Consider the following 25891-nt stretch of genomic DNA (forward strand, 5'->3'; position numbering starts at 1 on the left):
GAATGACTAAAATTTTCTTTAATTGACAGTATCAAGGGTCAACAAAGGTGTGGACCATAGGAACTCACATCCTTTTGGGAGTATAAACTGATACAACCACTTTGGTAAATAAAACAACAAATTTATTGTCTCAAAGTTCTGAAGGCTAGAAGTCCAAACTCAGTCCATGCTTCCCCTAAAACCTGCTTTGGTGGCAATCTTTGGTGTTTCTGGGCTTGCTGATGCAACACTCCAATCCTCTATCTTCAGAGGCGCCTCCCTTTGTCTCTTCACGTGGCATTCTTTTTATAATGACACCAGTCACATTGGATTAAGGTCTCAGCCTACTCTGGCATGAACTCATCTTAACTAATTACATCTGCAGTGATCTTATTTCCAAATAACATCAAATTCTGAGGTACTGGAAGTCAAGACTTCAACATATCTTGTTGGGGGGTGGGGTGGGTGTGATGACACAATTCAGCTTATAATATATACCAAAAAGAATATTCATAAAAGCAATTTTTCACAACAGCCCAAAACTACAAACAATCCAAACGTCCACCACCATTAGAATGGATTTTTTAAGTTGTAATATATGTATGTAATTAAATACTATATGGAAATGAAAATTTAAAAATTATAATAACATGAAACAACTTTGATGTCACAAACATAATACTAAACAAAAGAAGTCATACCTGAAATACACATACTGAATCTATTCACATTAAAAATAAAAAACAGGCAAGCAAAACTAAACATTTATTTAAGGATGATGCATGGTTACATGGTAAAAATGTGAAGAAAACAAGTGATTACCATAAAATTGAGGATGAGTATGACCTCTAATCAGGACAAGTACTGTAACTAGGAGGGGACATAAAGGAGCTTCTTGGGTATTGGCAATGTTCAATTTCTTTACCTGCGTGGTAAGTTACGCAATTACAATGAATTGTACTATTATTTTGTGTACTTTTCTGTAAGTGATATTTTACAAAAAGATAGTTGAAAGAAAAAGAAGCTTTGATGGAACAAAAAACAGTTGAATATAATATCTTTATGTCATAGTTCATGCTTAAATAAGTGGAAAATAAGCAAAATGCAAAACTTTATATGGTATGTTGCCTTTTGTGTAAGAAAGGGAAAAAAGAAAGTATCTATTCATTTCTGCAACAGAAACACAGTCAAGGTAAACTAGAGACTAATTAGGTTGGTTACTTTTAGAGGGGTAGGTAGGAATAAGGTAGAACAGACAGAAGAAGTGAGGAAGGGTTGTGATACTTAGAATCTCTTTTGGACAGTCTGACACTTAGAACCATGTTAACATCTCTCACTCTCCAAAACAATACAACAATAACAAAACTAAAGGAAATCAATACTTTAATGAAGGGAAAAACTAAAGTCAAATTCAAAACAGAACCAAGTAAACCAGAGTATAAATGAGTTATGAAACCACACTGAAAAGTTAAAAAAAAAATTAACCCAAGTAATCTTTAAACACAGTATCTGAACTATATATCCTCAAGCTAAAGACAAAAAGAACTCTAAGTAAATACTGAATTCTAATTAGGTTTCTTTTTTGCAGAGGTATTGGTTAGGAATTCTGACACGACTTTTTGTTATTCTAAGATTAAGCAAATAAAGACAAACATTGTAGATAACAAGAATCAGAATTCTCATCAACGTGGAAAAGTTACAAATGTGGAAGAGAACAGAGTGAACCCTGTGATGATAAACTGGAATTGGTGTTATCAGTGTGAATTAAAGGCTTTTAGTATATACAGAATAAACAGATAGCTATGTGTGTGGACATATGTGTATTCACTCACACAGACATATATGTATATATCTTTGTTTTTAGGGGTAAGACGTAATTAGGTTTATTTACTTGCTTACTTATGTATTTTTTAAATGGAGGTACTGGGATTGAACCCAGGACCTTGTCCATGCTAAGCATGTGCTCTACCACTGAGCTATACCCTCTCCCATTCCATATATATCTATTTCTTAACTCTATCAGATTAAAGAGTCCAGAAGGCATGACACCCCAGTAGCAAATGAGCACACCTAGCACACAGATCTTGATCTCCAAACACATTCTCCACCAAAAGGAGCTAGAGATCCTTACAGAATGGTGGACTCCAGGGCTGGGATGAACCTGGGATATCTTTCTGTGCCAAAACATAAAGAAAATCCTCAATGAACGACAGAGTCATGTCAAAAGGACACTGAAATGGCTCCCGTGGCCCAATTAGGACAATTTGAGCATCAATATAAATAATCACAGTAAGAAATATAACTTGTTTAATAAAATAAGAATAGGAGTCCATAATGATAAAAATAAATAAGTAGGGGGAAAAGGAAAGCTCTTCTTTATAGCAGAAAGCCAACTAATAAATATAGAAGAAACGAAAGAATGATGGAATTAGAAAATCACTACTTGGCAATCATAACAGTAATAAATGATTCAGCCAAGAATTATCAGTGGATGCTATCAGAGGGTAAAAGTTTTGAGGGATAACAGGATATTCATAGAGCCTCAGACTACCCCCTGACCAAGGTACCTATAAATTACAAAAAGAAAAATACTAACTTTACAGTGGAATAACCTGACAAACACTATCTTAACCAGGTGATCAAAGTTACATAACCCAAAATGGGGCAAACTGACGGCACGTGCCTCCAGAAGCATCTTTCCTGCAGTATTCCTGATCAAAGTGCATGAGGTGAATTTAATCATGAAAGTATATCAAACCTAAACTAAGAGACATTCAGCAAAATAACTGGCCTAAACTCTTTAAATATCAATTCACGATAAAAAGGAAGATTAAAGAACTGTTCCAGATTAAAGCAGACTAAAGAGACAGGACAACTAAATCCAATGTATAATTCAGGATATTATTTTGCTGTAAATGACATTCTTGGAACCGTGAGCAAGATCTGAGTAAGACCTACAGATTAGCTAATGGTATCATATCAGTTTAATTTTGATAATTGTACCAAGGCTATGTAAGAGAATGTCCTTGATTTAAGGAAATGCACACTAAAGTTCTTAGGGGAAATGGGCATCATGACTGCAACTGACTCTCAATTCAAAATAAAAGATGTGTGTATTATATATATACACACATGGGGGCAGGGACAGCAACTGACAGCAAGAAGGAGAGAGACAGAGATTAAAGAACAAAATATGGAAAATGTTACCACATGGGGAATTTGCACAAAAGGTTTATATGGAGGAATTCTTTGTACTATTCTGACTTCTCTGTAAGCCTGAAATTATGCCAAAATAAAAAACTAAAAATCTTATATAATACAGGAAATCAGACATTTCATAAAAGCAAAAATCAAAGATGAGAAATTATTCAACCACTTAACATAATGAGGCACCGGGCAGGAGGGCATAGCTCAAGTGATAGAGCACATGCATAGCATGCATGAGGTCCAGGGTTCAATCCCCAGTGCCTCCTCTAAAAATAAATAAACCTAATTACCTCCCCCCACAAAATGAAAAATAATTAAATAATAATAATAATAATAATAATAATAATAATAATAATAATGAAGCACCATCTTTCTGCTACTTAATTAGCACTACAAATGTAAATGACAATACTCAGTGTTAGCGAGATTCTAGGGAACTTGGTATTTTCATATTTTGCTCCCAGAATAGTAACAGGCCCAAAACTTTTGAGAAAAACAACTTGGCAACATGGACTAAGAGCAAAAAAAAAAAAAAAAAAAAAAACCAACACAGAGCCTAGCGATTCTGCTGCTGGGACTCTACACTAAGCACTGAAGAGGCATCGTGCACAAACGTCATCCCCACAATCGTATTTAAATAATGCGAGTGGGATTAACTCATGTATAATACAGGGAGGGCTGAAGGGAACAGGTATAAATTACTCAAAGGAACTACTGAGTCAATAGAATATAAATAGTCTATAAAAACTAAGTAACAATGGAACAGTGCATACAACAGATACAATATGATAAAGTAAAATTATATGAACAGAAGAATTACAAACTATGTTTTAAAGACGTCTACTCACAGAAAAAGAAAGAAAATTCACAACTGTTGTTATGGTATTTGTAGGGCGGTGGTATTGGTAAGTGAGGCTTTTTTCTTCTTCTTTATCTTTCAAATTGTCAGTAACTTTACTATTGTTAATACTGAGGAATATGCAACTAATAAAAGAAAATAAGCTTAGTTACTACCTTAACATGAATCCTTTGTTTACAAAATGCACCCGGAAATATTTCAGACAGAAAAATAAGGGGGTAAAAAGTCACGATAAAGTAATTTATACAAATACCTTTATTTTGCTTTTAAACATATACAGCAGTAAACATATGAGTGAGGAAGCCGCTCAAGTCCCAATAGGGAAAAGGTTACAAAAGATACATTAAAAATATCCAGACTGAAAGCATGAGGATCTATATCCATTCTTAAAGAACAAGCACATTCTATACAAACGATTGTGACAAAGATTTTTAAAGTTCAAGAGCCTGTCACAGTAATGAGGTAAAATGTGGACAAGAGGAATCTTGCAAGTTTCTTTCTTGTCCAATACTCACTGAAGTCTCATTCGTTTTTCAGGGGGGCCTTTAGTGCCCACTGTCTGTTGGACGTTCTTTGTGGTCTCCTTCTCCTCAGATTTTACAGTTTCTGGTAGAGGTTCTGCCTCTTTCTTTGTCTGATCCACTAGACATCAAAGACAGGTATTTTTTGGAGGGGTGGAGGGATGAGACCAATTCAGATAATGGTTAATTTGAATGGTTCAGACTCTTTCAAATTCACTTAGAACTGCTTATCTCAAGTTCTCAATTTAACTGTTTCATCAGGCAGATGTACAAGACTTGATTTACCAATCAAAAACTTAATAGGAGCAAATCGTGATACTAGACAAAAACACATGACATTTAAACAAGACATTTCACATAAGATACACTGTTATTCTATCCCAGTTCAGTGGATAGTGCAATACCTATTTTCAATGATGAAACAAAAGAACTTTGTTCACTTCTGACAACCTCAAATCACCTTGGCTTCTCCACACATCATCAATACCTGTTCATCCCATTTCAATTCATTTTTTAAATACTAATATCACTACCATAAAAGCACCATCTTTTGGCAATTCAGCAAACCTCAAAGGTCAGGAGTAACAAACTACCATTAGAGAGTCTAAGAGGGCAAAATGATCCTAATTCATCTCACATGTTATAGTTACTAAGTTAAACAGACTTTCTGATCTTATTTCAAGTTCAGTAAGAATTATTAGATGAACCATACCTGGGACAGGCTTTTCTCCAGACTTTTGCTATAATTAAAAAAAAAAAAAGGTGGGGGGGAGAAGAAAACAGGGCAGGTTAGCAAAGCCTTCTTCTTCTTGACTTCATAATTTTCGTTTAAATTACACCTTCCTACAAATTAGATTATAAATGACTTCATGAAGAGGAACTACTATCCATGTACCATAAGGAGTAAATTTAGCTTTTCCTACTTCTTATTCCCAAGTTACAGAAAAGACACAAATCTAAAACTAGAACAGAAGAGTGAAACATAAAAACAAAACAAAAAGACAAAAGGCCAACCCTCGAACATCTACAAAGCCTGCACCAAGGCTACAATGCTTTACTAAAAGTAGCTAAGCAGAATCCAGTAAGGGAGTAATGGAGCCTTTCAAGACTCCAGAGGCTTATCTGTGTAGGGGGTATGAGCTATAAGTCAGTAGAATGCAATCTGCATGAACTTTCTGATTTTTAAAGTTGGCAGGTATGGGAAGTAAAGTAAAGAAAAAGAGGTATTTTTCTATGAATATAAGGCTTCTGATGAGTGTGCTATTAGAAATCAAAGTGCAGGAAAAACGATGGGGGCAGCAGGAGTCAGGAAAAGGTCAGATCCTTCATTCTGCACAGCAATTATTTTACTTGATTGGGCCCTATCATCTCCCTTTTTTGCCCAAGTTAAGTACTTTAAAACACTTTCCTCCTCCACCTCCCCTCCTTCTTCCTCAAGGCTCACAATCTACCCTTCACCCTCGGCCAGTGATTCTACCGCCTATGTTTTAAAAAAAAAAAGGGGGGGGGGATGTCAACTCCCTAAGTTCTCTCCCATTTATCTACCTTCAAACTTATTAAACCTTTACATACATACATATACACATAGAAACTACCTCTCTATACTTTCCTGTCATCTCAAAAGAAAAGTGTTTTCTTTATTTTTATAGTTTATAAACGCCTCCATTTGTTTTCTGAATCTCTTTCTGAATGTACACACTCTCCCTAAGCTTTCTTATCTATTCCTATGACTAAACAGTATAAAATTCTCTGATATCACACGTTCCAGATTCATGCTGCCAACTGCCTACTAGCAAACTCCTACAAGTTCTGGGAGCCACTACACTTAGTAAGACCAAAACTGAGCTCCCTGTATGACTCGTCATAGGAAGAAGAGGGCATAAGGAAGCCTGCAGATAGATTCCGCCACACTCCACTAACGTCTTTTTTCCTTATATTTTGGCTTATATTCTTACTATGTCACTGTGATAAATCCTGTGAGTCCTTCAAGCAAATCTCCAAACACGGGGGTGGTCATGGGAACCTCCAACACAGCCACATTATCAAATATCTTATGAATGTATCAGGACTTAAACATGTCTAAAGTAATCTGAGGGAACAAATAATTTTTCTTTAAAATAGGAGAGGAAATACATAGTATAACATTAAGGAAGCGAGAAACTGAGAGGGATATTCTTATACTGCTAGCACTGAATTACTTGAACTATACTGGAAACTGGACTATATCCAGTTATTGAAATAATATCATTAGCTACCTAATGCACACTGTCTAATCCTTTCTAGTGAATGCTATCAAACTAGTAGGAAGTGGTTTGAGATGGGAAAATAGAACAGAGGTGCCTTTCTAACAAGATTTATCAGGTAACCTTGGAATAAACTTAACTGAAGTAATAGCCTATGGTGTTCTAGCAGCTTCTGAAAACAGCACTGAAAAGACATTCATCAAAAAGGTTCTGTGGGCATGAACTCCCATCACATCAGTTTTAGTGTAACTTTCACTAGTAACAAAAATTAAAATATGGAAAAAGGAGCTTCGAGGAAAAATGCAGGACTTCTCCAATATTCTCGTGAGCACCCTTCTAAAGAGGCAACGTTCCTAGGTTCCAGAGGCTCAACTGTTAGATACAGTGGATAAGTAGGAGTTAAGTCCTGAGTGACAAACGGTTCTGGGAAGACACAGAAGGTAAACAGGAGTTCATAGGAGACTTCAGGGAGACCAAGAATCTATTTTCTTCTCTACATCTAAGGAGAAATGTTGTGGGCAGGAGTAACAAAGAGATTATTAACAATTCCAAGGAAAGCCTTCTTTCTCCTTCTTACATAGAGTTGGACATACTCTCTCTTTGCACACTGGCTTTTGGCCCCTGGATGGTTAAAACAAAGGTGAGGTTCTGGAAAATGACAACTTAAGTATGACTATGGCTAAGCCTTCACAAGAAAAATGCAAAAAACTCACTGAAATGATATGAAGTCTGCAACCTGCTTAAAGTAACTGGGAAGAAATGGGGGAAGAAGAGTTAAGATTGGCCATGCTTGACACCTGTAGAAGTAGAATAATAGGTTTATGGGTGTTTCATTTATTATTCCCTCTACTTTCATTTGTGTTTTTAAATTTCCGTAACTTTCTACAAAGGAAAGTTTTCTTTGTTTTCTTAAGATTCAAGAAAGTCTTTCAGCTCTCTAACTGTCCAACCTATTTCACCAGGATAGGACAGGATATGGAATTCAAGGTAGGACCCCTAGCCAGAAAAGAAGAGTCATTCAGCTGGAGTACCAAAGAACCCAAACACAGCAGTAAGCTACCGACTGTACTAGAGGTGGGCCAATGAAAATAGAGCCCCCAACAACTATAAATATAGTTCAAATAAACCAAAATCTGTTTCTTTTCCTGTTTTCTGAATTTTGGCTATCAACACCAAGGTGATTCTAATTCTAGGCCTGAAGCTTAAGAATCATCTTTAATGGCCATCTCTCCAAGTCCAACCACCAAATTTGGGCAATCCTAAATCTGAAACATCTCTTCAATCCGTCTCCTCTCTATGGCCACAGAATTAATTCAGGCTTTCCACAGTCTAACTTCCTTGATTCCAAATGTCACATTTCCCTAAGCATCCTCTACACTGTCAATGGTTATCTTCCTAAAATACACAACTACATTATTTCCTTGCAACTATTTTTAAACATTTAATGGGTCTCTACCACCATCATCAATGACTGATCCTCAGCTAGACAGTGATGAGGGTCTAAAAGATGAAGTAGAGGATATCTGTATATCTCAGTTTACTTCAAGAGAGTGTATTTGAAAAAGAATATACAAAAATTACCACTGCTTTGGTTTGTCTTTAGTGATGACAGCTATTGCTTTAATACTTCAAAAAACATTTAATGCAGCTGGAGACCTACTATGTTTATGGGAGAGGTATCAGGTTATGGGTTTAAAATAGTGAATAAACACTGGACTACAGAATTAATCACAAACTCCTTTGTGGAACACAGAAAATCCTCAATCTGACCTTAATCCAACTTTTAAGCCTCATGTTTCACTACTCTTGCCTTTATACAACAAATAAAAGTAATAAAACTTCAGAGTATTTTCTGTGTTTTTTTCTTCCTTTTTTACAGGTATACTGAAGTATAACTGATATTCAAAAAACCACAAGTATTTTATATATATAATTTGATGAGCCTGGGCATATACATACACCCATGATACTACCACCACAATCAAGGTAATAAATATATCCACCACCTCCAAAAGATTCCTTTTGTTCCTTTAGTCTGGGTTTGTGTGTGTGTGTGTGTGCTAAAAACACTCAACATGAAATCTACCCTCTTATCAAGTTTAAGTGCACAGCACCACACTGTTAACTATAGGCAGTATGCCATACAGCAGATCTCCAGAATTTATTCACCTTATGTAACTGTAACTTTATATCCATTGAACAACTCCTTATTTCCCCTCTTCCTCCATCCTTGGGCAGCCACTATAATATTTTCTCCATCTATAAGTTTGATATTTAGATACCTCATATAAGTGGAATCACACAGTATTCATCCTTTTGTGACTGACTTACCTCAATCACCACACTATCTTCCAGGCTCATCCATGATACCACAAATGGTACAATTTCCTTCTTGTTTAAGGCTGAATAATATTCAACTATTTATATATACACCAGTTCTTTACCCATTCATCTGTTGATGGATATTAGGGCTGTTTTCATACCTTGGCTATTGTGAATAATGATTCAATAAATGTGGGAATACAGAGAGCTCAGATTTCAAACTATATTACAAAGCCACAGTAACAAAAACAGTGTGGTATTGGCATAAAAACAGACATAGAGCAATGGAAAAGAATAGAGAGCCCAGAAATAAACCCATACATATATGATCAATTAGTTTATAACAAAGGGCCAAGAATATACAATGGAGAAAGGAGAGCCTCTTCAATAAACGGTGTTGAGAGAACTGAAAAGCCACCTGCAGAAGAATGAAACTGGACTATCTTATACCACACACAAAAATTAACTCAAAATAGATTAAAGGCTTGAATGTAAGACCTGAAACCATAAAACTCCTAGAAGAAAACACAGGCAGTAAGCTCCTTGACATCAATCTTGGTGATGATTTTTGGGGTTTGACACCAAAACCAAATGCACCAAAAGCAAAAATAAACACGTAGGACTATGTCAAACCAAAAAGCTTCTGCATGCAAAGAAAATCATCAAACAAATGGATGAAAATACTTGCAAATCACATATCTGATAAGTTAATATCCACAATATATAAAGAACTCATACAACTCTACAACAACAAAAAACCAAAAATTCAGTTAAAAAATGGACAGAGGATCTGAATACATATTTTCCTAAAGACACTCAATGGCCAACAGGTACATGAAAAGGTGCTCAACATCATTAATCATCAGGGGAATGTAAATCAAAACCACAGTGAGGTATTACCTCATACCTGTTATTATTGGTTACTATCAAAAAGACAATAAATAACAAATGTTGGCAAGGATAATGAAATAAGGGAACACTTTGCACTGTTGGTAGCAATATAACTTGGTGCAGCCACTATGGAAAAGAGTATGGAGTTTCCTCAATAAATTAAAAACAGAAATATCATATGATCCAGCAATCCCACTTCTGAGTATATATTTAAAGGAAATGAAAACAGAGTCTCAAACAGATACCTACATTCCCATGTTCACTGTAACATTATTCACAATAGCCAAGATATGGAAACAACCTATGTATCTGTCAACAGAAGAATGGATAAAGGTGTGTGTGTGTGACATGTGATATACATACATACAGGAATACTGTTTAGCCATGAGAAAGAAGGAGAAATCCTGTCATTTGTGGGAAAGTGGATGAACCTTGAGGGCATTATGCTAAGTGAAATAAGTTAGACAGAGAAAGGAAAATACTATATATCGCATAACTTATGTAGAATCTAAAACAAACTCATACAGAGAATGGAGTGGTGCTTAACAGTGGCGGGGGTGGGGGAATGGGGAGATGCTGGTCAAAGGGTGTACTTTCAGTTATTAGATGAAGCAAGTTCTGGAAATCTAATGTACAGCATGGTGATTACAGTTAATAATTCTGTATTATATATTTGAGAGTTGCTAAGAGAGTAAATCTTAAATGATCTCACCATAAAAAATAAATAGCAATTATTAGACACAATGGAGGTGTCAGCTAATGCTATGGTGGTAATCATTTTGCCATATATAAGTGTATCAAACCAACAGGTTATACACCTTAAACTTACACAATGTTATACACCAATTATATCTCAATAAAGCTGAAAACAATATGTTTATCCCCAAGTATTTTTTGATGCTATTATAAGTGGGATTTTTCTTGATATCTTTTACTAACAGTTTGTTGTTAGTATACAGAAAGGCAACCAATTTCTGAGTGTCGATTTTGTATCCTACAACTTTACTGTATTTGTGCATTAGTTCTAACAGTTTTTTAATGGAGTCTTTAAGCTTTGCTATATATAAGATCATATCATCTGCAAACAGACAATTTTACTTCTTTTCCCATTCGGATGCCTTTTCTTTCTTCTTCTTGCCTTCCAGTACTATGGTGAATAGAAGTATGGAGAGTGGGTATCCTTGTCTTGTACCTGATCTTAAAGAAAAAGCTATGTCCTTCACCACTGAGTACGATGACAGCTGTAGGGTTATAGATTGCTCTTATTATGTTGAGGTACATTCCTTTTATACCTAGTTTGTTGTGTTTTTATCATAAAAGGATCTTGAATTTTCCCAAATGCTTTTTTTTCTGCATCTACTGAAATGATCATGTAATTTTTATCCTTCATCCTGATAATGCAGTGTATCATACAAATTGATTTTAGTATGTTGAACCATCTCTGCATCCCAGGGATAAATTCCACTTTATCATGATGTATGATCCTCTTAATGGGTTATTATATTCAATTTGCCAGTATTTCACTGGGGATTTTTACATCTATATTCATCAGAGATATTGGACTGTAGTTTTCTTGTCTTGTAGAGTCCTCGTCTTTAGTATCAGAGTAATGCTGGCCTCATAAAATGAATTTGGAAGTGTTCCCTCCTCTTCAGTTTTCTGGAAGATTTTGAGAAGGACTGGTATTAATTCTCCTTAAATGTTTGGTAGAATTCACCTGTGAAGTCATCTGTTCCTGGACTTTTCTTTGATGGGAGGTTTGTGATTACTGATTCAATATCCTTCCTCATTATTGGTCTGTTCAGATTTTCTGTTTCTTCATAATTCAGTCTTGGTAGGTTGTATGTTCCTAGGAACTTCTTATAGGTTATCCAACTTGTGGCATATAAATTGTTTACAGTAGTTTCTTATGATCATTTTAGCTCTGTGGCATCAATTGTAATGTCTCCTCTTTCATTTCTAATTGTACTTATTTGAGTCTTCTCTCTTTTTCTTTGTTAGTCTAGCTAAAAGTTTGTCAATTTTGTTTATCTTTTCAAAACATCAACTCTTAGTTTCATTGATTTTTTCTGTTGTTTTTCTAATCTCTATTTCATTTATTTTTACTCTGATCTTTGTAATTTCTCTGCTTCTGCTAACTTATATGTGGAGATTAAACAGCACACTCCTGAACAACCAACGGGCCAAAGAAGAAATCAAAAGGGAAATCAGAAATTTTGTGGAGAGAAATGAAAATGAAAACACAAGATACCAAGATTTATGGGATGCAGCAAAATAAGTACTAAGAGGGGCGTTTATAGCAATAAATTCCTATATTAAAAAGGAGAAAGGATCTCAAACAATCTAACTTTACACATCAGGATTCTAGAAAAAGAAGAAAAACTAAGGGATTTTCTTGGTTTCTGAGTATATGGTCATTAATAATCTTTCATGTTTCTGGTATTACATGTTCCATTCCCATTTTCTACATCTGAACTATCCAAAATATAATGTGAGCCACAAATGCAAGCTATATATATAATTTTAAATTTTCCAGTAGTTACATTTTCAGAAAGAAATAGATGAGTTTTATTATTTTTAACCAAATGTATCTAAAATACTATCATTTTGACATATAATTAACATTTAAAGTTATTAATGAGATATTTTACTTTTTTTTGTACTAAGTCTTTAAACCCAGTATGTATTTCACACATATCACAACTCAGTACGGACTAGCTATGTTTCAAATGTGCCTAGTGGTCACTGTACTATGCAGGTCTAAATACTCTGTTCCCAACCTCCCTAGTATATACTATGTCCTCACTGAATGAATGGTCAACCACCCTAACCCCTTACACTCTGTAGTGGCTACTTATCACCCTACACACAGCTATAATTCATTTATTTATTTATTTATTCATTCAACAGACACTGTTTCATCTTCCAAGTATAATTCATGAGATTTCTCTAAACTGGCTCTTCTGTCCTAAGTTCCAACTGTGGCCTCTGCTCCCTTCACTGCCACATCACCATTCCAACAGTACATCATCTCATGGTGTGAAAAATCTTATTTAATCTAAAATTATCCCTTAAAATCTCTTAAATAAAACCCCCACAAGAAAAACAGTATCTATGACCTTGTGTGACACAGCCCTATGAAGGTAAATAAGAACTGAGACTAACCACAAGAATAACATGCCCATATACTCCATCTCACACCTACTTCACGTCAAAAGCTCATTTAATAGAAGTTAGTAGATGGATTTACTATTGCTGTTGGAATACCCAAAATAACAGTAAAATTCATATAACTTAGACACCAATATGATATAAGAATATTTATTATGCCTGCCTCCTCCATCTATCATGCCAAACCCTCCACATCAAGTGTTCTTTTTGTTACAAAAGTTTTAACTAGTTTATCATTTAAGGACTTAAATATGCACTACATCAGGCTGGAAGGCAGTACATAGAGTAAAAACAGCATGCATTTCAAATTCTAGTTTTGTTACCATTTACAACACTTTTCAGCAACCTTTTGAATGAGAATTATCTAAATGCACTCCTCATAGTTTGTGAAGATTCAATGAGGAATTAAACTTAAGAGCACACAACGGTACTAATTCCATTCCCTTTGCCCACTTCTTCCATTAAGTCTCTGAAAAACTTCCCTTTGATTCAGAGATCATTTTTTAACTAATGACGAAAATCAATACTTTTAGGTCACATCTGAAACAGTCTCAATTAAAAATAAATGTGCCAGGGATAAGTGTCAAATCAAAATTAGCCACATGTATTCTCATTACCTGCACAAATTTGGGTGGAAATTTTTGTCGAAGGTCTAGCAGTAAAGCATCCACACGTTGTCTCTGGAAAATAGAGCTTGGTTCTTCTTTCCTTTTGACTTTAGGTTTGACTTTATCTATTAAAATATGAAGTCCAAATCAAAACACTGCCTAAGTAGTTTGGTGCCTTATATTCTACAATCTTTGTCTGCCATGAATATATTCTAACTTCATTATTTTTAATGCTTGCTATTCCAAAGATAATCCCCCGAACATGTTAAACATAGCACATACACAAAAGTGTTATAACTCCTCTGAAATGGAGTTAAAATTCTAACTTCTAAAAAGCTGATATATCTTTTAAAGACATTTCAGTTTTACCATGTAAACATGGGTAAATATAAGAATTTTAAGGCTAAAGTTTTCCCATAATTACCTAAGCTACAATCCAGGTTACTGGTTTGACATTATCTTGTGCATATTTTAAACGTATTAAACAATCTTTTCCCACAAACCTAATAGGTACAAATGGAAAATGCAACTTTCACAAACTCAAGTTACCATACTCAATTATGAAGACTATAATTCACTGAAAAAGGACAAATCAAACAACAGAAGATCTTGAAGATAATAAAGAAAAGAACTTGCAAGAGAAATTCTGAAGTTTATCATGTGTGAAATTTTCCCTGGGAGGGGAGTATACTGGTGAATCGTCACTGAAGGAAGGGTTCCAGTTAAGTTTTACTTCAAACACTTTATTAGGGTAGGGGCAAACATCTCTTAGGAGATGTTTATTCAACTGACGCAAACATTCCTAAGTCAAATGTTGTCACCAGCACCTACCATAAAGAATAAATATAACTGTATTTCAAAGACCATTCATTCCACAGGTCTCAATTTTATTTAAAGGCTACCTTTCCATAGCAATTCATTCTAAGTTGCTATTTCTCTAGAAAGAAATGCAGAATATAGGTATACTGCTATAGACACATTTCTAGAAGTACTTCTGTTGGTAAAATATGGTGCAGAACAAGTAGTGGATTAGCAACAATGAAAACTAGAGGACCTGGCATCACGACAGGCGTTAACATGGAAAGATCAGAAAACAGACTGGTCATCTGGAGACGGGGCCTTAAGAGCATCTCCTCCACCTGGAAGCTTCGGGAGATTTGGGTTCTGGATTGCAAGATGACTCAATAGTTAGGTAAGCAGGAAATATCACCATTACTTATTCCTCATCACTGATTTCCCCTATATATTTGAAATATTTAAAAACTTTGAATCAACTTGTCAAAGATTATCACTTACTAAAGAGATTAAAATTTGTATGTTTCTATGGCTATTAATAGTACTATTAATAGTACTAAGCTACTATTACCGCATCTAGTTATATGAATCATAGCTCTGACAATGTCACCATCCTATGAAGTTTTTCCATCGAGAAGTAAAACACATCTAGAAATCATCAATAGCCATTTTCCAAAAGAAAACATCTTCATTCTCAGAGTAACAAAAAATGTTTTAGGAGGGTCTGGGTGTCCTACCTACCTTGCTCTTCATGATCTTTGAAGTGCCACCAATACCCTTTGGAAGGATGATATCGACAATATGACATAGCTTCATCAAAAGCTGACTGAATGCCATGTACTGCAGTAAGCTTATAAAAAGAAACAAATTCTGAATTTCTCATATGACCAAAATTTCTAAAGTAAACAAAAAAATATCACATATTCAAAGACAGTAATTCTTCTGTTTTTCAGAACCTGAATCACTGTTTAGCTGGGGCTATGGTATATACTTTGAACACAGAGCTGGCCCAAGGTAACCAATACTCAAGACATTCTAATAGTCAACACTTTACATCAACTTACACAAAGGAGAGGAGTTCCTGCTTAATTCTTGGAAACCAAGTAGTTCAATTAAAAGTTTTCCTTCATGTTTAAAGAATGTAAAGACACTTACCACTCTAGAATTTATAACTGATCCCAAGTCTGGTGCCTGATAGATCACTCCAGCAATGATATAGTAATCAGCCAGTGGGATAACTAAAACAGTGGGGAAAAAATTATGAATACAGCATGCAAAAACTGCTAAACATATCTCCATAAAAAGAACAATTAAAATTTGACCCATATAAAAGCTTAATGTAGGGTTTGGCAATTCCTGCTTTTGTAAACAAAATCATATAGGAAAACAGCCACATCCATTCATGTTATTATCTAAGGCTGCTATGGCACTAGCTGAGTAGTTGTCTCCGAGACCAGGAGGCCCACAAAGCCTAAAATATTGAGTTTCTGGACCTTCACAGAAAAAGTGTGCCAGCTTTTGCCCTATGAGCAGTACTTCTCAAACTTTAATGTGCATCTGAATCATCTGAGTATCTTGTTAAAATCAGATTCTTACTCAGTAGGGATACTGTATTTCTAACAAGTTCCTAAGTGATCCAGTGCTGCTGTCAGTCAGCCACACTTTGGGGAATAAGGCCTTAGAGTAAGACAGATTTAGGGCCCGGATGAAGATATCAGATGCACTGAACTTGCCTCTGTGCCCCAGTGTGAGGTCCTAAGGAATAAAAGACCTGTTAGTGAGCCTAGTTCACCTTGTGTGGCTTCTGCACCCAGAACCCTTTCATTATGCAAACCTTGCCCCTGGTCTTGCCTTTGTTCTAAGGTTCTCTTTTTCTCTGCGTAGGGACTCTAGATCTTTGATTTTGAAACTAATTTGGATTCTTGACTCTGGAACCACAACTTCATTAGCAAGTCATTCTCTGGAATCAATACTCAGGGTGAAGGTTGTTCTCAAATGTCTTGATAAGAATACTTAATTTAGGAGATGTAGCTGGTCATCTCTGGAGCAGCTGACTAGCTCTTTGATTCAAAATCAGATCTGAATTCTATACTCTTCAGTATGATTTCAAAAACAAGTTTTTGTTCAGTAATATAACCCAAGTAAGTCTTCTGGTTGAACGTGTCAAGGAGGATTTTCAATTGATCTTTTATGACTCTGGTGCAACTGCATCTACCATGGATTAAACCTGATTGCCCTCTGAGAGTCCAGAATTTTGGCAGGCAGAAGATGTCTACATCATTAGCTCTCAATAAAAATTCCGGACTCAGAGCCTAAAATGGTCTTCCCTGAACAGATATATTATGCACGTGAGGCTGCATTTCACTGCTGGAGGGAGGGTGCACTTGGTGTGGCCCTTGCAGAAGGGAAAGCATAAGAAACTTACACAGGGATTACTACAGATCCCTAAAACAAAACCCAATCCAAAAAAATAAGAACATACAGCTCAGGAAGGAAATAAATTATGGTATTTTAAGAAGAAACTAATGCCCGAAGTTCACATATTTTACCTTGAGTAGGGGATTGCCGCTGTTGCTTTCGAATGATAAAAAGAATGGGCTCTTGGGCATGTAAAAGGATGTACTCCACTCCAACCATCTGACTGAAACCAGAACACAGACACGTTCAGAGAGCTATGAATGCCCTCCACACAATTCTGTAGAATATTCAAACTATTATACAAAAGTATAACAACACTGTAAATAGGATAAAACTGCCTATGTTTGATATTAAAAATTGACTGTTCAATAAAACTGGCTATTTTCCCAGACAGGTGGAGCACAGATAAAGCAAGATTTGGTTTTTAAACAACAAAATGCCTACAAAAATTCATGACTGAAAATACACTGAAGAGCGTATAAAAAAAGCAACCAAAATACCATGATGCTTCCTGACCAAGGAGATCTGTAAATATATACAAAATATAAAAATATACATGAAGACTATACCTGTCTTAACTATATATGTCAAGTATATATTCTACACAACTAGAAAACATCAAAAATCTTATCCTCGGTGGGAGGGTATAGCTCAGTGGTAGACTGCCTGCCTAGCATGCATGAGGTCCTGGGTTCAATCCCCAGTACCTCTATTAAAAAACAAATAAATCTAATTACCTCTCCCCCCAAAACAAAAACAAAAACCTTATCTTCATCACCAACAGTTTTATTCCTGACATATTATGTTTAAAAGCACAATCAAGGTATCTCAGTAAATGTAAATATTTACCTCAATAAAAAAGTGGTTTAAAATACCAGAAATTTAATTTCCTGGAAACCACCCTCCTGCCTATCATATTTAGCTGACGGATGAAAAACTACTACACTGTTTCCAGAACTTTTGTAACAGTAATAAAATCCTAATTACTCAGCATCCTAAGCCTGAAGAATCTTGCTTTGCATCTGTTTGGCTAAAGTTTTATTTGTCATACAAAGAAAAATCTACTATAAATTCAACGGTGGTTTGACATTAAATTAGATGTAGAGGAGGTAATAAGCATACTTCCCTGACTGAGGATAACAGATGCATTGCCTAAATCATTCATCAGATCTACATCTAAACCTCACAGTTATATTTTAATTAGACAGTAATATATAAAGTTACAAAGAAAAGACTTCCTAGGTTACAAGCGACTAATAATTCTTTTGCATGTCAAATTTGTACAAACTCAAACAAAATTCCAGTTCTTCCAAAACTACTTCTCTGTACTTCACAATCCACAGCTTGAAAGAACTATTCATTGTAAAATCTCTAGTTGGCAAATGCTGCCTTCTCACAATAACTTACTTTAAGTGTTCTAATGTTAGCCTCTGCATTTTGACCACTTCATTATTACATGTCCTGTCATAGAAAGGATTACTTCTTTCTGAAAAGTAATCCAGGACACTTCCACTATTCAAAATAGGGATCCAGGAACTGTCAACCCAAGAGATTCCCAGCAGATTATCTACAAAAAAGAAACAAAATGACAAAGGGTGAGAAAAGAGAAAAAAATCCAATCCAACAAACATTTATTATGTATCTAATGTAGGAGACACTGTGAATATAAGGATGACATAGATCTTAACCTACATACCCTCATGGTCTAACAAAAGAGTAAGTATGCAAGAAAGCAATGACAACACAGCGTAAGAACTATAATAAAGGTATGTAGAAATGTGTTATGAGAGCACAGTGGAGGGAGCAGAACACCTTACCTGAAGGAACAGGAACGATTTTTCATAGGGTGAGGAGGAGGTGGGTTTTAGCGCTACATTAAAGAATAAATAGAGACTCACCTTGGAGAAAAGAGAGGCAAAGTAATTCCAAGCAGAAGAATGCACATACAAAGGCAGGGAAATAGAAAAATACACTATACGTTTAAAGAATAATTCAATTAGGTAAAGAAGTTATAGGGTTTGAAATCTAGAGACATCTTTCAAAAAATTGGAAATCCTGAGCTTTTATATGTTGGTAACTAACTGAAAAATTTTCAAACAATATGTATGCCCAAGAAAACACATCCACAGCCACCAGTCTGAGATCTTCCAATTAAGAAGAAAGAAACAAGTTAGAAAGTCATTATTATAGATGAGATAAAAATGATGTAAAAGGGGCAAATGAAAAGTAGAATGCCCTTAATTATAGCCATAGAGTTTCATATTTTAAAGGGAAATTAAATCTTAAATTTTTCAAAATGGGAAAAAAAAGACATGGTAAGTACAGTGAGATAGCTTTTATTAATGAGCTTTTATTGAGTACTGGCTGAAATGATGTTTCATAGCACTGACAGTACTAAATTCCATTGGTGAACATCAAAATGCCTATATAACACTGGTTGAAGGAGGAAGAACTGAAAACTTCAACCTCTCCTAAACTGTAATTATTTCCAGCATCTATGAAGAAGTAAGAACTAATCCAAGGTGACAAGTAGTTCTAAGCGAAATGAATCAAGCTGAAAAAGTAACTGTAGGAAGGTAGGACATGCTGTTATTACAAAGGAAGAAACAAATGGATGAAGCATGTTAATGACCAAATAATCAGTACAGACCTAGAAGATGGCTCATCATAAATGGATTATGCCACAATCAAATATCTAACAGGGCAGCAGAAAACATTTTCAGAAAAAGACAGATTTTCTAATGAAAAGCAACTAAAGGTAATTATTATTTTCAGCTTTAAACACTACAGCCAGTTATTAAAGTAATTTTGTTTAAAGTAACTTTCTTACACATTTCTTTTTTATTTCCTTTAGAACAATTATATAAAAGCATTTGTAGAAGAACAATTTTAGGTGAGTTTCTCACTTATACAGTAGAAACTATGTCTACATGGTGTCATAAGTTATTGGCAATAAACTTATATTACAGATCATTTCAGCATAGGTAGAGGAATAATCTGCAGAAGCAAATATATGTATAATTATAGATCCTACCTACCCACAATTATAGACAATCAACAGATACAGGCATTAAGTGATGAGGACCTAGTGGAAGGCAATGGCAATGTATGGGAAGATAAGGACAAAAGAAATTTTCAAAGGAAAAAAGAGACAATTTCCTGAATGACTGTTTATAAAGTCAGAGAACTTCAGAAGCAATAGATCATTTAGGGAAGAAATTATAATGAATTTGGCTTGGATATGCAGAGTTTAAATATGGAATCAGACTTTAGAATTAGAAGAAATTATAAATGGCATCTGCTCCAAGTGACTGTTGAGTAAATTCTCCCTTTCAGTTTGCTTCAGCAAGCTGTTTCTTGAGCAGCAGTGCTATGTCATATTTTTCTCATTTAACAAACTAGTCAAAGGCAAGTATGACCTGTGAAACAAACACAGGATAGCATTTACCAGATTTGAACATGAACTTTGTACCCAGTAACTTGAGGCTGGTGCTATTATTATGACTATTTTATAGAAGAAGAACCTGAAACACAAGAAGATCACAGAGCTATTAAATGGTAGAGCTAAGATCTGAATCCAGGCAGCCCAGCTCCAAGGCCTGCACTCACTCCTCTACACTACGCTGCCTCAAACTGAAAATACCTAGTAAAGACAGATACTAAAAGCTTGTGAGAGACGCCAGGGCTGATACTACAGATTTGGAAATCACCTGTAGAAAAACGAGTGCTGTCCTAGAGAGGATGTAGTCTAGTCAACTACATTTCCTCTTCTCTGTCCCCATTGCCAATATGTACTTAATCTTTTTCCAAGTGTCGCCTGGTCAGCAAGCTCCTTACAGGGATTCCTGTCTCCAGATCTTCTCTCAATCCTATTCAGCCTAAAAATGCTACTTGTGCATTTTTAAGTGAGAGCTGAACATGTGTCATTCTACTCTATGCAAAACACAAATTTAACTATGTCATTTCTTACTTAAAGAATGGCAGTGCATACCTACTGTCTAAAAGAATAAGGTTCAAATTCTTTAACATGGCATCTCAGTCTAGCTCCACTATTTCCACTTCACTGCCCACAGTTCACCACCACACAACAGAATGGCACAAAGAAAAGTATATTGAAAATTATGGGACTTCAGACAAGTTAATCTCCCCATGCCTTAGTTTCCTCAACTATAAAATGGGGACTATAATAGTATCTCCATGCTAGATTATGTACATAAAATGCTTGGCACATTATAATAACCCAGTAAGAATTATGATGATGATAGTGGTAGTGCTAGTAGTCAATTTCTTTTAAGATTAAGATGACCAAACTTATTTCTGGCTTAATCAAAGCTGTCCTAGTTTGTGCCTCTATTCATTTTTCTCTTATTTTTACATTTATACATTTAAAAAGATAGAAATCTCTTTCAATCTCAAAAGGGTATGAGTTTAGTAGATAATTCAAATGGTCACACTAGATTAAACTAATTTCAAATATCACTAATCTCTGCAAAATCTTTCTCTACAAGACAAATGATGGCTTCTTTCTCTATGGTCTTCTAGCAGTTTCTATATACCGTTATTATTAATCATAATATTGTATCATAACCCAAAAATACAAATACGTACTCATTAAATGTTGAGTTTTTAAGGGACTGAGGCTGTGTGTTACTCATCAGGAACTAGCACAGGACCAGATTTGTAAGTCAGCAAATGTTTATTAATTCATGATTTAAGGGCTAAGTACAAGTTATTCTACTGTTCATAGATTTACACATACTCCAGTATCTAAGGATGTTCATTTACAAAATACTTAACTGGGATTAAGAGGATGGTGTGTGGCTGTGAAATAGAATATAATTACCTGTCACTTATTAGAGACTACCAGAAACCACAGCCCAATAAAGAGAATACACTACTGGCAGACTCCAACCACTTCTTACCATCTCCACCGTTACCACCATAGTCTGAGCTTCCTCTAAATCTCCAGTCATTAGAAAAATGGCCTAACTGGTCTCCCTAATTCCACCCTTACCCTCCTACACTGTTCTTGGCAGATCCTAAAAAAAAGTAAGTCAGAATATGTTCATCCCCTCTGGTCAAAACCCTCCAATGTTTCTCCATTTTACTCAGAGGAAAAGCCAAAGACCTTACCACCGCCTACAAATCCTACATGATGAAGCCACCAATTCTCTCTCTGACCTCATCTCCTTCCTGCATTCTCACTCTGCTTTAGCCATACTGGCATTCTTGCTGTTATTCTAACACCCCAGACACATTCCCACTTTGCAATGACCCTAACGAATCTAAATTTAAAAAGTTATGAAAGCTAAAAAGTCTGATGGACTAAATGTTTCTCTTTGTCATTCAGGAGCAAGGGAGAGACCTAGTACAGCTCTCTAAAAATCAGCAAGTAATGAAATTAGGTACTTGATATTCTCACTTATGATTAAAGACAAACAGGCAAAAGCATCATCCAGAAGTGCTAATGATCACTGGACATTTTGACAGTATATAAGTGACAATATATTTTTAATATGTGTGCTAGATTCCAATGTGGTTAATATAAAAAAAGAATCTCAAACACCTTCCTTTAAAAAGTAAGTATATACAAATATAAACAACCTTATGTACAAATGATTAGGAACATATCTTTTGAAGAAAGACGTTTGCTGGGAAGAAGAAAGGTAAACTTAACCGCGAATCTCGGCTTGCATCTAGGTACAAAAATTCGAACTTCTTGGAAGGAAAAGTACTACAAAGTTTCAAATGGAAATACATCTATGTTAAGAGTTTCATACAAGGGTAGAAAGTTTTGCAAGAGCCACAAGCACAATAAAAGACAAAGATATTCGCAGGCGCTTTCTCACTCTCCTGAAATTTTTCCTGAGAACGTCCATGATACCTCCTCCCAATCTACTGGAACCTGGTCTGTTTGGAACTGAGTTCTCACACTTTAGCTATTTTAAAGTCGCCTTTCCGTTCACTCTGGAATCCGAGTTTCACTGAAGCGGATGTGTGTACGTACGGTGTGCTGCGAAGAGAGTATATGGCCTAATGCTACGAGAGATAAAGTAGCCAATTAAGGGGTTTTGTCTCCATATATTTATTCACTGATTCAACAGATACTTGAGTACCTTTAGAGTTCAGCTGTGAAAAAGAAATGACCCCTGCCCTCAGTAATCGTAGGGGTTCATGCACAAAGACGCCGGACACGCGGGACGTGACGTTAGGAAAAAGGTAAGCGCCCAGGCAAAGTCCCAAGGGATGATCCTGGTCGGCTCATTATTCCACCCCCTTCCCTGCCCAAAGGCCGTTCCTTTACCCGGATAGTACAGCCCCAACACGGGCGTAGAAATATGCGTGTAGAACAATACCGCAGGGCTCAGGGCTCAAAGCCCAGGACTTCTTACAACCCCTTCGTTTCAACGCTTCTAAAACACCCCTGAAGAACTGCGAAAATCTAGGCAACTTTTCGCCAGATTAGAGTTTTGGGTCGTTCACAGAAAACATTCAAAAGAGCTTGGGAGACCTCACAAATGAACCGGAACCTTGCCCCCGAGAGTTCTAAATCCCTAAACCAGACCCTAGAAAATCAGGAAACAGCGCAGGTTACCTCTGATATCCACCGCCGCCATAATTCCAAAAGCGTTCTCTGGCTCTCCTTCCGGCGCAGAGTAAACGTCACAACCCTGAGACGGAAGAGGCGGGTTGCAGAGCGAAGGAACGCAGAGGAGGAACCAAAAGGGGCGGAGACTGTTAGGCCGGGAAGAAAGGGCAGGAAAAGGGAAGAGGCGGAGCGAAGAGGAGGTGGGGCGGGGAGGAGAGGGCGGGGTGGCCAGGAGGGAATGGGGCGGGGCTAGGCCGTAGGGCCAGTGGTAGGCGGGGCTCGTATGTGAGTGGGGCTTGTGAGGGGCGGGGCTGTGTGAGGGCAGAGGAGGGGTTTGGTGCAGGGCAGGGAGGTAGAGCCTGGTGATAAGAGCAAGGACTAGGAGGGGAGGGAGAGGCTGGGAGGACTAGCAGAAAGGAGAGAATAGCAAAGGAAGGAGAGGTAAGCCTGGCGTACCACCGGAATAGGAATTTGTGGACTTTGAGGAGACTAAGCATAATCCTACCCAGCGCCTACCACTGAGAGATCAGAAAATTCGACCTTGATCTCCTGTGATCATTTAAAAAAACAGATTCTGATTGTGCAGAGTTGGGGGTGGTAATATCTTTAATTTCATGGACTGAAATAAAATAACACAATGTGAGAGTTGTGAGTTAAGTTTTCCTTGGGACAAAATGAGGTCTACAGCCTGGGAGACAGCATTTCAGATAGTTCTGAGTAAATGCTCTGAAGTGGAACATCCGTACTATACACGATTTTAGTGAAAGTGGGGGATGGGGTACCAGCAGTCAAGATCACACTTAGGCAGAGGCTTGCTGCTAGTCACTAGGAGCAGAGGTCACTGTTAATGATTTTAGTGCTTTTCTAGATGTGAGGAACACTACAATTTGGGCTCATAACATCTTCTCCTGAAAATATCTAACTATCTGAAGGTCTGTTCAGCCAGTTTTCCCAGAGCTCAGAGTGCCCCATTCCTGATCTCCACCCAACTCCTTTCAGGGGCTGTTGGAGGTCAGCGGCTGCAGTGGCTCCTGATTTAATCCAAGCAGAGTTAGATGGCAAGTGCCAACGTGATTCAATTCTTGTAGAGGCAGATGGCAAGTGCCAATTTTTAGTTGACAATTTTAAAAGCACTTTTCAGGTGTATCCAATGAACCATTGAATTTAGGAGCTACTGGCCATTCTCTTTCACTCTCCCTCAAGTGTGGGGATGGGACAGGACTAAGCAGAAAGAATTTGAGAGTCATTAGCTTTTTTGTGACTAAACCCATTAAAAGTCTAAACCTATTGAAGAAAACATTAGATGACTCTGAGATAAAATTTTTACAAGACAGGAAATGCTTCTGAAGCAAAATATTAACAAGATTAAAAGAAAGGGAATACCCCTGGGTCCCTGAGTAAGGACCTAGTTTCTGCATCCCAGGAGTCTGGGCTAGATAGCTAAATGCCAGAGAAGGAATAATTCTGAGGAATGGGGAAGCAATAGGAGGCCCTAGAAAGATTCTCAAGCTCCAGTGTGTCCCCATAAAAGCAAAATGATGAGGGTATCTGCAGGCAAGACACAGGTGTGAAGAAGAGAACCCCAAAATCTGAAGGAGCCCTGTGTACAGAGATGAGGGGTCAGTGCCTATATCTTCTCCAAAACTTAGGTTCTGTGAAGGTTCCCCCAGAATTTAACCACAACACAGGGATAAGTGGGGGAGACCATGAATTTACTGGAATTTCATACCTCATAGACTGGGTATTCAAAAAATTTAAATCTAAGTGGCATAAAAAAATATATTGCTTCGTTACATTTCAATTTTTGAACTGAGATTTTATATTTGAGATGGTATGTATACAAAAAGTGTCCCAGTAGAAGTATGCACATGCACAGAGCAGAGTTTTCAAAAGACAGATTTTTTTCCAGGAGGAAATTTGCAGGAGGGCCTGGTGAGGGGTCTGTTGAGATGGGGTGGGACCTAGGGGAGAGGGTATTCCAAAATGGGATGTTGCCCAGAGAATAGGTTCTTGCCTACAGGCCATCTCAAAAGGTGAGAGGGAAAGAGGCTGAGAGGTGGGGGGGGGGGGGTATTTAGTTTAAAGTAAACGTAGATACACACTCAATAGAGAGAGTACGGGCCATCTCAGAAGGCAAGAGAAAGAGAAAGCGACCTGCAGCCTGTCTATGTTATGGAGTGTCTATCTCTCCGAATAAACTGGCTTTCACTTTACTGTGCCTTGCTCTTGAATTCTTCCCTGAGGGAAGCAAGAGCCTATTCTCCAGCAACAGTGGGAATATCATGTCC

At 36.7% G+C, this 25891-nt stretch overlaps 1 protein-coding gene across 1 annotated transcript; it reads right to left on the reverse strand.

Annotated features, from left to right (window-relative positions):
- Positions 1-23748, reverse strand: MED6 (mediator complex subunit 6). Its single transcript, XM_006184069.2, has 8 exons — positions 23610-23748; positions 18422-18581; positions 17146-17237; positions 15752-15834; positions 15338-15446; positions 13811-13926; positions 5279-5306; positions 1-4687 (listed from the first exon to the last, which is right to left on the reverse strand). Exons 1-8 carry the CDS (start codon positions 23629-23631, stop codon positions 4557-4559), a joined length of 741 nt encoding a protein of 246 aa, XP_006184131.1. The 5' UTR covers positions 23632-23748; the 3' UTR covers positions 1-4556.
- Positions 23749-25891: the final 2143 nt, after the last annotated feature.

The sequence above is a fragment of the Camelus ferus genome, chromosome 6 (genome assembly GCF_009834535.1).
Source record: "Camelus ferus isolate YT-003-E chromosome 6, BCGSAC_Cfer_1.0, whole genome shotgun sequence".
In the NCBI taxonomy this organism is placed as follows: Eukaryota; Metazoa; Chordata; class Mammalia; order Artiodactyla; family Camelidae; genus Camelus; species Camelus ferus.

What these genes read in the sequence shown, in the direction of transcription:
- MED6 (XM_006184069.2), bottom strand. Translation starts at nt 23,631, where the DNA reads ATGGCGGCGGTGGATATCAGAG. An exon ending in CAGTTATAAATTCTAGAGTG is followed by an intron (nt 15,447 to 15,751) that starts GTAAGTGTCTTT and finishes TCTTTTTATAAG; the next exon opens with CTTACTGCAGTACATGGCAT. An exon ending in TTCCACCCAAATTTGTGCAG is followed by an intron (nt 5,307 to 13,810) that starts GTAATGAGAATA and finishes TTTTAATTATAG; the next exon opens with CAAAAGTCTGGAGAAAAGCC.